The following is a 12,430-nucleotide window of genomic DNA, read 5'->3' as shown; positions in this document are numbered from 1 at the left end:
ACACATGTTTCAAAAGTGCAAAAATTTATGGCCCAACCTATATAAGTGCCGTCAAAATCGGTACAGCTATTTCAAAGATTATCCAGGCGAACATACAGATAGACAATATGATATATGTACTGTATATATATTCATGTAGTAAAAAGCGGTTTTTCTCAACATTACAAATAGGCAATACAATTTTATTTATTTACATAGATTGTCGTGTGTTTGAAAGGCAAACTAAATGTTTATCTTCATATAGCTGGAGTACACTATTTAAGATTTCATATAAAAAATTATCTAAAATGTTTGACTTTACATTTCGTCTTCTCTATTACTCTCTTTTATACTTAAGATCGATGTTGCTCTGGAAAGCCTTTTTAGAACTGGCTTTATCCAATCTCTACTATCTGCCGCAGAACATGAGTAACAGAACCTCATGTCTCTTTACAGATCACAGACCTTTATTAATGATCGTCTTTTACCAATTTTATAATAAGTCGATAAAATAGGCGATGTGATCTGTTGATTTAACCCTTAATAGCCTGATTTACGAAAGTGGTTTTTTTTTTTTTAATATAACTGTGTTTGCTTGAGGGTATAGATGAAATAGATTTTTTTTAATTTCGTTGGAAAGAATATTATACAACAGTAAGATATGTACAGCCCACCTTTAAAAAAAATAAAAGTAATGTGAACATTCGGTTTAAAAGATTGGTATCAAAATTGAAACTCTAGGCTATAAAAGGTTAAAACAGAGTTATATTTTCTAGTTCCTTGACACCAACCTGGGGCGGCAGCCGACGCTCCAAAAACAACCAGCAGTTCATCATCTGCCACCAGCTGAACATGAGCCAGTGTCGTGTGAGTGATGGTGATATCAATTTATTTTAAATTTCATTCGTCATCATCGAGCATTTCAGTTGGAGGACATTCAATGAGACTCCTTCACAGCTTTCCAGAAAAATCGGTTGTAAGCAACCTAGATCGACATTGTCAAGGCGTCGTTAAAATAGATTAAGAGACGTACTTTTTTGCTCACACTCCGCCTGAAGGTACACAGGCAGGTTCAAGGATGCTCATCATCCACGAGGCTCAGGGGCTAACGAGAAAACTGGTCGTTGTTGTCCATCGAACAATAGACACCTTCGGGTTGCATAATGTGTCCATCACGAGGTGGTAGCAATATCACGTCACACGCGTTTTATTATATCTTTTACAATTTTTCTACACACTTTTAGGAATGTAGTTCTCGTATCTTCATCTCTTATTAGTAAAGCTATTGTTTCTTCGTCAACCTTCATGTCTAACCGGCATTCGGAGTCGATCCGGAGACGCACGAGAGACTCAGAGAATGCCCCATTCCCCGTGAACATCTGGACCAAACAAGAGTCTAGTTGAATTTTCTAGAGAAGACGGTAGGCTGATACGGCGTCCGGGAATAATTTCCTCTTTGTGAATGCCGTTATTCTTTCCGTATACCTCCTGTTCCTTTCGCCAAGGATGTCCAGCTTATTCCGTAACTTGACGAAGGAAATGGGATACCTCTCGAACTCCATCTCTCTTCTCTTGCTCTTCAGGACCTCGTCCTTTACCAAATAATCGGCCTTCTCTTTGCCCTCTTTTCATCTTTAAATACTTTCCTTTTGCTCGTTCTTCCATTATACTCTTTTTCACTCTCAACGCCAAGGAGTAGAAGGTGTCAGATCTTGCTGTACAATGTATTAGTCATGCATGCTGTGGATAACAGGCTTTAGGGTATCTACATTAGCTATTGCCATGCAATAACAAAGCAGGAATGGAGAGGAACTTATTTTATTCTGTTCACAGTTTTCGGAAAGCCAAGACACGATGCTTTTGCTTGTCTACAACCCTTCCAGCATCAAGACTTACTTCCACGTGCGGCTGCCCGCTATCGCAATGCATTACTCTATTCGGGACTTCAACGGTATTGTGTCAATTTTGACCCTTGATCTTATAATGAGAATAATGGAGAAAATAGAGTGGAGGGCATTAGAGAAGAATATATCCAGTTGATGAGAGATTGATAAGGATGGAGATGAATGTTCCTTCCCATTTTTTCAATTTAGATCATTTAAATTAGTAAGTCAAGAAAATACTTCTAGAAGAACTCAATCTGTTAGAACATAGAATGAAATGGAGTTACCTTTCTATGATATATTAAGCGCAAACCGAATTGACAAAAGACCAAAACAAACTCTGACGGCTTTTTGTCATATTTTTAATGCCTCCAATTAAAAAGTTTATTTTTATTGATAAAATCATCTTCAGTTTATTAGACATGACAAGAAATAAAAAACAATAAAACCTATAGTTTGATTATATTCAGGTATATAAACATTTTTATTTATAATTATACAACGATAGATGGTGATGTTTTAAACTATATAGACTCTACCTGTGCCTGAGTGTCACAATCGATTCTAAGCTTCAATGGAAGCCTCACATTAAGGCTTTTGCGGTCAGGCTTAGTGCTGCAGCTTATGCTGTTAGGAAGATAAAACGCTACTGTGATATTGATACAGCTAGGATAGTGTATTTTAGTTATTTCCACAGCTTTATGTCCTATGAGTTGATGAGTTGGGTAAAAGGTGAGGATATGGAAAAGATATTTGCTTTTAAAAAGAGAGCTATCTGAGCTATTTACAGCTGAGAGCTACGAATCTCATTGAGAAAGCTTACTTTGGTTCTTACAGTGGTTGTAAAATATATTTATAATAATATTTTGTACATTTACAATAAATTTTAATAATTGTATTTTTTTGTACACGTGAACTACCCTTTATAAATACTTTTATCTTTTCCTTACTATGGTTGTCTGTAAGAGATTGCCTTGTGTGATAAGACCGCCCATTGTACTTTTCTGTATATTATTGTAAAACTTATTAAATGTATCTTATCGTGTACAATAAAGAATATTAAATAAATAAATAAAAATAAAAAAATAATTTAAGAGGGCAATTCAAGTCATTGTAAGAATATTGATCTTTTCAAATCATTTTCTCCAGGATATCCTTGGACTTATACCGTAAATAGCAATTGACTCTTAATTCTACTTTAAATACAAGCTACTGCCTCACTACGTGTAAGAGCTTAATAAGGAAAATAAAATATAGCCTTCTAGTATACTTGGTAAACTGAGTAATAAGGATGGGTCAATCACATTTTCTTAACGACAAACTATAAAAGTTTCAAGAGTCCCACAAAGTAAAATCATACTAAGGTTAAGCTCAGATGTTATGCCGTATGGATATACAGTGCTGGGTAAATTAGACAATAATAACCGTTTAATTCTTACTTCTTCTCTTTTCACTTTCAGATGAAGAAGTAGAGTACCAGCTGATACCACTGCCGTCTTCTGTTATAAATCTACCAGGACGTAGCTCCACTGCTATCCAGGAACTCTGCTTCGAAGCGGAGAATATACCGCCATTAGGATACACGGCATATTATCTCGCGCCTATCAGAGATCCCCTGGTAAATCTTAGTACTTTTCTAGAAAATTCTTTTGTAGACCTCTTTGATATTTGGATCTATATTACGTTGTGATACTATGTCATCATCATTTCAGCTCTGCCTACTGCTCGATATAGGACACCTTCATAGATATACCTTGGACTTTAATAGGGTGCCTGTCCACCTTGAATATGGAGTCTTACGCTTACCCAACAGAGTTTTTTTTGTTTCTCTTCCTTGTGAGAAAAGGACCAATATTTAGCCACTTTCACACATGCAGTCGTAGTCGTGCAACAAAGTGTACCGCCCGCCAGCCCGCTGATAAATGCGCATGCGGCAAACAATGCGAATTACACAACTACCACCGTTAAATAACTCAACACGTGTTTCACCCCTCCACGGGACATCTTCGGGAATAATGGTACATCGATTAGTGCCAAACACAGAGTGGCGGGCGGTGCGCTTTGGTGCACGACTACCACTGCATGTGCGGAAGTGGCTATGTATTGATCCTTTTCTTACCTAGGATGGACTTCCGCAAAATAACACCTGATTCCATTAAATATTTTCTTCCTTGTGGGACTTCTATTATATTGTTTGGACAGGAACGTATTTTACAAAAAAAAAATTAATTTTAATACACCGTCTCTATCTCATTCTTTACAACTTCTTCCTATCTTCATTCTTTCATTCTTCATATTTTTTTTATCATTCTTCCATCATTCATTCACATTACATTTACGCACCGCCTTCCTTCCTTCGCCACATTTCTTGAAATTTTATTATTTACATTTTGCAATTTACTTTTGTAGGGTTAAAAAGTTTAGTATGTTCACTAGGTTTATACGGGTATGAGAGATGGAATGAAGGTTTTGAACTATTTATATTATCTTTAATTAATACGCTGATATATGTTAAAAAAGTAGACGCGACGGGAGTGCGGGATCGACTAGGAAAATGTATGTGTCTCCCCACTGTACTGCTTTATTTTCTGCCATCTGTTGCTAGTGACCATCTGGTCTTCGCGCTGTAAGGCCTTTTACCATTTAACTTACAATTCCTCTGGGTATATTCGGTTTCCTTAATTCTTCTTCAAATCTCATATCTTTTTATACCTCGTAAAGAAATCCCATGCATAAACCTCTGTGTGACTCAATTAAGCATGACATTATTACATTTAGGCTGTAACATTTACTCGCAATTGTTCACACTGCTCTTACAGAACCTGTGTTGGAGAATAAAGCCTTAATATTTTTAAAGTTATATATAACATATATACTTTTACTTTAATCTATTTAAATTTTCAGGAGGAATCTACTTTTACAAAGAAATCACATCATACTCCCGAAGCAGATCAAGAATTGACTCCAAACATATCTAATGAGGTTGGTTTTGATAAAAGAAAATATCTGTATAATTTTCATTGCCTTCGTCATCTTCTCTTTTTTCCTTCTGCTGTATATTCAAGACTGTTTTACACAAATTTGAGTTGTATATTATAATTATTTAGAACTAATTAACACCACATAAATTCTAATAATAGTATATAAAAAGGTACATTTCAAACACATGTTTATAATAATGTTTTTAATACAAAACAATTTTTAGTTAAATTTTCTGGTGCGTAAATAAATAATGTTATTGTGGGAATAGACGCCATACAATTAGCTATGTGAAATCACGTGGTATTTCAAGATTGCTCCCATAAATACTCAGACAACCTGATGGATGTGGTTTATGCCCTAGGTGTGCTAGGGTAGGCGTCCTTACTCTGGGGAGAATATCCTGAAACAGAGAAACATGCTGTATGTAAATCACACCCAAACCGATAAGCAAGTTCTTATTAGCCAAGGTACAGGTAGACGTTCAAGGATGCTCACCATCTACGAGGCTCAGGGGCTAAGGAGCGAGGTGTTCATCATTGTCCATTGAACAACAGACACCTTCAATACCACGTCACACGAACTCACGCGTGTATTGCTTGGACGAGATGCGATCGCAAGATTCATCGATGTGAATACGGCAACCGCCGCACAGATACTAGCGCACAACCTTATGATGCCAATATGGAGTAGGGATGACAAAGTGATCACACGAAACGTGGCTTTATAAACTAGACATTGTTAGGACGATGTTAAAATAGATAATCTTAATAAACACGTGTAACCTGCAAAAAATTACGGAAATATTAAATTTAAATGTAAATACAAAAAGCACGGACGCTTACGTTTGTAGAATATAGATCCTGATATTTAAAAAAAACACTCAGACATCTAAAGCAATTTATCTATAGACATTGCAAATGAGATACGTACTGTACATTATAATTTATTACGTCTGATTGTTTTTAACAACCGCTGCTTAATACACCAATACCTCGTTTTGCGCCGTTTTTTTCGAAGTTGCGTCGCTGCTTAATTAGTACTTATTTTAACTGTACGTCATTAGATTTACGAGATTGCGTTGTTTTGGGTTCAAATCTTTTTTTTTTCTGAAAGATGGCAACACTTTTGTTTCTTATTGCGCCATACCATCAAAACTCGGAGATTCCATTTCTAACTAAAAATCAACGCAATTTTAATACAGTTTTATTTTCACTTTTTTTGCTAATTTTGGAGTTCAGTTTCCAATTACTTATTGTGTTGTAATATAGTGTATTGTGCTTTTTTAAAAAAAAAGAATAATTAATTTATATAAATTTAAACGTGTTGTTTCTGGTTACAAAAAAGGTATATATTTTTCAAATTTATTTATTAGCAGAGTTATATTATTCTGGTTTTGTAAATGTATACTTTGTTCAATTTTCTTTTTAAAAAGTAGTATTTTCATAACTCTGGAACCTATCTTCGTTCTTTACATGGTTTGCTATAGGAAATCTTAATTCACTTTGCGGCGTTTCAATTTGAGTCGTGTTTTTTGGAATGTAACCACAACGCAAAGCGAGGTATTGGTGTACTTAAAAAAGATAAAGATAAAAGATATATTTCGTAAATTCAACATTGGATTTTTTAACAGAACTCTTATTGATCGCCAACTTATTATCTATTTAGTTTTTAATAAATTTTATTTTTGACTCTGCTTCGCTAGGTGTTATAGTTGGGGAGAAACAGGAAGAAACTCCACAACAATACATCTTTTAATAAAGTTTAACAATACAGATTTATACATATACACTTTATCAGATATAGTTTGAACGAAATCTAAATAATCCAGTGACATCACTGCCAAGAAATCTTGTCATTTAAATATTCGTTTATTGAATAATAATAAGCCTTTTCTGACAATTTATATTTCATATGCATTTTTGAACTTTATAAATGGTAAGTGGTGTTTTGTAGCATTTTATATAAAAAATCTGATTTCGTACATTACAAAATAATTAGATACTTTTTGCAGTCAAAACTCTGGTACAGTCAGTTTTTCACGGTTTTTTAAATTGATTATAATTATTGCAAATATACAAATTAGTAACGTACTACAGTGATTACTATCATTATAAATAAAAATTACAAATTTGCGGTGGAACTAAAATATAGAAATAAAAACATTACGTTCAAGTTGACCACTAAAACTGTGAACTTTTGGTAAACTTAATATTATTGCCTTACAATAACATCGTAAACAAGTTAGTAGTTAAGAAAGGAAAACATATATGTAGCTACTTCCGCTATGCAGCAGTAATCGTGCCAGTACCAGTGCCAAACGCCGAGTGAGCCAAGTGCCAAACACCGGGTGAGCTTCGTCCGTCACCGCTCCGCCATTTATGTGCTCTGGTCAGTCTAACATCTCCTGAGGATGCCCCGTGGAGGGGTGAAACACGTGTAGAGTAGATTAACGGAGGTAGTTGTGTTTCGCATTGTTTACCGCACGCGCATTTATCAGCGGGCCAGCGGGCGGTACACTTCATTGCACGACTACTGCTGCATAGCGGAAGTAGCTGTATATTAGTCCCTTTCTTAGTTAGGATGAACTTCCGCGAGGTAACGCCTGATTCTATTAGATAAGTTAGTAGTTATTGTTATAAAATACTAATTTCACAACAAATACGATAATTAAAGAAATCATAGATAATCTTATTCTTGACAGTATTTGAAGGTGACGATAGACAAGGACACGGGTCTACTGGAGTCGATACAACACGTGGACGGTGTGAAAGTCCTCGTGTCCCAGAACTTTTACTACTACAGCCAGGTCCAGCAGCCTCTGCAGTCTGGAGCGTACAGCTTTCGACCTTCTAGAAACAGACCGACTCCTGTAAGTTCCAATCTTCATCATCAGCATTTCAGCCGATAGACGCCCATTGAAAAGCATATGCTTCTCCCAGAAGATATCGCAATAGCTGGTCTTACACTGGTCGCATCCATCGATTTCCTGCAATGTCTACCTACTGGATCGTGGTTGCTAGAGAAACTTTCTTCTCTGCGTCCACGACGACTGCGTCTCACATTCATAAATCATCACCGGCAGCACACATTGGTCAAAGATCTTCACATTTAGATATTGCGGTATTTCGTACATGTTTCAGAGCTTCCCGAACATCATCCATCCGAGTAGGATTCTACCAGTGATCTTATTCTAGAAGTTTGATTTATCAAGTTGAACGGTTTTTCCATGTTTAAATAATCGTGTACAACTTCGAAAGTAGCAGTTCCGATAATGCAATGCGGATAATGGTGATGACATATGAATCCAAGACATGATCACTTACAACGGGCCTGATAAGAAGACTCAGGGTCACCCTGAGAGCAATGGATGGAGATCGAATATATGAGTCTATCTGCAGAAGAACCAAGATTACCGATGTAGCTCGAAGAATTGCTCTTCTAAAGTGGCAGTGGATATGACACATCGCTCGTGGAACCAATGGCTGTTGGGGCCGACAGTTTCTCGAGTGGTGCTCACGAGACGATAGACGCAGCGTGAATAGGCCTTCAACTAGGCAGACTGACGACATAGTTACGGTGGCGGAAGGTCACTATGACCTTTGGGGGAGGTCTATACCTTGCAGTGGGCAGCCATCGGCTGAAAAGAAGGAGAACACGGATAATGAGTCCGAAATAAACTATTGATGTTAATAAATTACTGTTTTGAAGGTTACAGAGAAAGTCATCTATCATGCAGTCAGAGGTTCTCTGATCAAGGAGATAAGGCAGAGATTCAGCGACTGGGTGACGCAGGTGATACGGCTCTACCGGGGCGAAGAGTTCATAGAGCTGGAGTGGATCATAGGACCCATACCTGTCGGGTAAATAAGCTGCTTACATATTGAAGTAGGAACTTACTGTTCATTGTTTTAAATAGTAATGTACCACAACTATCAGGTCATCAACAGTTTTTACGAATCTCTTTGTTGTCGGAACCATTATTCTATTTTATTTGTTGTAATTCCAACAAACAAAGAGTTTATCACGATCAGAAGTCATCATCATTTTTTCTGGCATGTGATGTCCACTGCTGAACACAGAACTCCCCAATATATCCAATAGAACCAACTGAATTAAATTGTGATACTGTAATAATCTGTGATCTAGGAATGAGAAAAAGGTAAGGAAAGTGATGTGTGAAAAAAGATATGAAAAAGAAGGTAAGAAAGAGATTGAAGGACAATAGGAAAGTATAAAAGAAATTGTGATGGATGGAAGGAGATTGATGAATAAAATTATAATATTTTAAGATAATACTTAGCTGATAATGTGAAGTCCCTGCTCCAAACACGGTAGGATGAACATAATTAGAAAAAACAGAACCAACCGGTCGTTTCAGCCTTCCATCCAACTTCTTTCAAATAAAAAGAAATACAATATTCAGAATACAAAGAAGTAATAACTTAAATTAAAAAATCTTATTCTATTTAAGGAATGATTTGGGAAAAGAGGTGGTGAGCATACTAAAGACGAACATCAGCAACGGTGGGGAATTCTTCACGGACGCCAACTCCAGACAGATGATGAAAAGAAGCTGTTGGAATGAAACCAATAGTAAGTTACCAAGATTTATCACAGAATCACACCTTTGGGATAGTTTCTTTAGTATATCATCACCATTACTACAGCCTTGGGAAATCTACTATATATAGGCTTCTTCCATAGTTTTCCTATAAGACCAGTTGAAAGCATCATCAAACATCTTTTAAAACCTTAACGAAGACGTGAGTCCCCCTTGGTTCTGTGGTCTTCACTCCAGAACCTTAAGGTATCGGCAGCCTTCTGTTATGCACACCACATAACCTGCCCACTCTCACCTCCACTTGCCAATCTGCTGGTACATCAATCAAAATCATGTTTATTCGAATTGACTATTACAAGCACTTTCGAATCATCACACAGCTGGGAACCACCGCTGGGCCCTTGCAAAGAAAAGTTCCTCATACTTTACAAAAAAATAATAAGAAATGTCATAGAGAAAAATAAAAGCTAATAAAAATGTAAAAAACAAAAATCAAAAATTGCAAACAAATAAGACTGACAAAGAAAAGTAATAAAGTGATATAGAATAATAATACAATATAAGTAAAAATGTGATATAGAATAATAACAGAACATAAATAAAAATGTGATATAGGATATAAGAAAATGTAAAAGTAATGAACGAATGAAAGGCGATACAGAGCGAAAAGGAAAGACAGTGGAATTGTGGAAAGAAAGAAATGAACGAAAGATAATATGAAGTATGAAAGAAGAGAAGGAAAATAAAAGAAATGTATGTGGAAAAATTAAATAAATGTAAATAAAAAGTCCCTGTCCCACACCAGATAGGGGGTACGAGAGGCTCTTAATAACGGGGGCCATAAAAAAAAACCACCGCTGGGCATAACGTTTAATAAATAATCATTTTAATGTTACATTTTGGTATTGAAAACTATAGCTATGTGATTAAAGCTGATGATCTTCACCAGATCACCAAGTGAAGAAGCCAGTGGCGGCCTGCTACTATCCAGTGACGTCACGCATATGCATGCGCGCTAACAACGCGAGTGTGGAGCTGTGCGTGCTCACAGACCGAGCGCAGGGCGGCACGTCGTACAACGAGGGGGAGGTAGAGCTTATGGTGGGTACCCAACCACAACCCAGGTACCAACACCAGGATATCCATAAAAAAGTGATACTATTGCGTTTACGTATAAAAGATCTAAAATTGAAATTAATGAACTCAAATCAGAAAAGAACCCATCACTTCTTGATAATTATATAGTCTGGAAATGTAATTGGACCTTCAATAGTATCATCATTATATCAGCCGAGAGGCGCCTTCAAAAAACCCTAAGTCTCCTACAAATATCCTGATGATCACAGGCCTCCTGTGGCTTGCTGCGACCTTGACTATCCGTCCATCCAACGAGTAGGGGTCAACCCACACAACGTCTCTCTGGGTGATCTTGGATCTACTCATACTGTTCATTGTAAAAGACCACATTACGTAAAAATCTTTTTTACTTTTATTAAAAGTGTTATAACGATCTCGTTATATATTATACTATATATAATATAATATAATATAATATAATATAATATAATATAATATAATATAATATAATATAATATAATATAATATAATATAATATAATATAATATAATATAATATAATATAGTGTAATATAATATAACATTAAGTAATATGCAATCTAGGTAAATAATAAGAAAATAATAATTATTATACATATTTATATATTTACAAATTTATATATATTTATATATATATGTATATATATGTATATGTATATATATATATATATATATATATATATATATAATAAGGAATTAGCGGTAAGAAAAAATGTTAACGAGGAAAAATTAAAATAAATGTAACCAATATAAAAATCTCAGCTTCGTTTCACTCCGCTTCATTTCGCGGCAAAGGTAGTTTAAATAAAATAAAAATAACACCATACATAACATCCGTCGTAATATTTAATGGGAGAGTCAATCAAAACTCTGTGTTTGGCGCTAATCGGTGTAACTCCTGAAGATGCCCCGTGGAGGGGTGAATCACGTGTTAAGTGATTTAACAGTGGCAGTTGTATAATTCGCATTGTTTGCCGCATACGCATTTATCGGCGGGCTGTAGGTGCACTTTGTTGTACGACTACCACTGCATGTGCGAAAGTGGCTAAATATTGGTCCTTTTCTTATCTCGTCGTAATTACATATGTAAATGCTAATTTTTTTTAATAATTTTCTACATTTAAATCTTGTAACGTGTTACTTACTAACAGGTGAATATTTTGTTTGTTTATTTTAGTTATAATAAGCTGTGATTAGTTGGCTCATGGCAAACTTTCGTTACCAGGTACACAGAAGGTTACTGACGGACGACGGCTTCGGTTTAGAAGAAACCCTCAACGAAGAGGCTTTCGGGGTCGGCCTGGTGGTGAAGGGGAAGCACAGGATCATGTTCGGCAACTATAGGCAAGAGAGTGAGTAGAACCTTTGTACAAAAAACTGTAGGATTTTATTTTTCAATGTTACCTACCAGTACTCATACTTTAAAGATTTATTAGCCTATGACCTTACAAAAAAAATAATTAAATAAATTTATTTCATAGTGATCATTCTATAATATGAGAGGTTACAGGTATAAAGGCTTTAAAAGTAAATATATTAACAACTTTTTCCGATCATTATATTTCCAGGGTTGGTTACATTTGTAATTAATATAGGTGTTACAAAAAAGAACAAAATAGGCAAGATATGGACACAATGAAATCAATAACTAAGCGTGCGATAGCATAGTGATATGATAGTTAAAACATATCTATGATATCTTGGGAAAGCAGGAGGGGGATGTAAGAGGAAACCTGAACTAAATGAAAAGAATGTAAACAGTAACAGATACTGTGAGGAACGAAAGAAAATATAAAGCACGAAAGAAAAGAATAAAATAAAAAATAAAAAATCATTTACCCTTGTAAACATGTGGAATATGGACTATCCATATCTCACATGTAAAGGATAATAAAAAATAAAATAAGTGT

General features: G+C 35.5%; 1 protein-coding gene across 1 annotated transcript in view; it reads left to right on the top strand.

Moving 5' to 3' along the window:
• LOC137922942 (lysosomal alpha-mannosidase-like) overlaps positions 1–12,430 on the top strand; it is a 49,316-nt gene that overhangs the window by 23,996 nt on the left and 12,890 nt on the right. The window contains exons 13-21 of the mRNA XM_068766054.1: positions 756–846; positions 1,813–1,930; positions 3,323–3,480; positions 4,767–4,844; positions 7,546–7,713; positions 8,553–8,704; positions 9,316–9,437; positions 10,355–10,506; positions 11,746–11,872. Of these exons, the coding sequence (XP_068622155.1) occupies positions 756–846; positions 1,813–1,930; positions 3,323–3,480; positions 4,767–4,844; positions 7,546–7,713; positions 8,553–8,704; positions 9,316–9,437; positions 10,355–10,506; positions 11,746–11,872 (1,166 nt within the window). The remainder of the gene's footprint in view (positions 1–755; positions 847–1,812; positions 1,931–3,322; positions 3,481–4,766; positions 4,845–7,545; positions 7,714–8,552; positions 8,705–9,315; positions 9,438–10,354; positions 10,507–11,745; positions 11,873–12,430) is intronic.

Source organism: Battus philenor, unplaced genomic scaffold (assembly GCF_028537555.1).
Source record: "Battus philenor isolate CCGP_79_NKW_IND1 unplaced genomic scaffold, ilBatPhil1.0.hap1 SCAF_20, whole genome shotgun sequence".
NCBI lineage: Eukaryota > Metazoa > Arthropoda > Insecta > Lepidoptera > Papilionidae > Battus > Battus philenor.
Note: the sequence above shows the minus strand (reverse complement) of the source record. Positions and strands in the feature narration are given on the sequence as shown.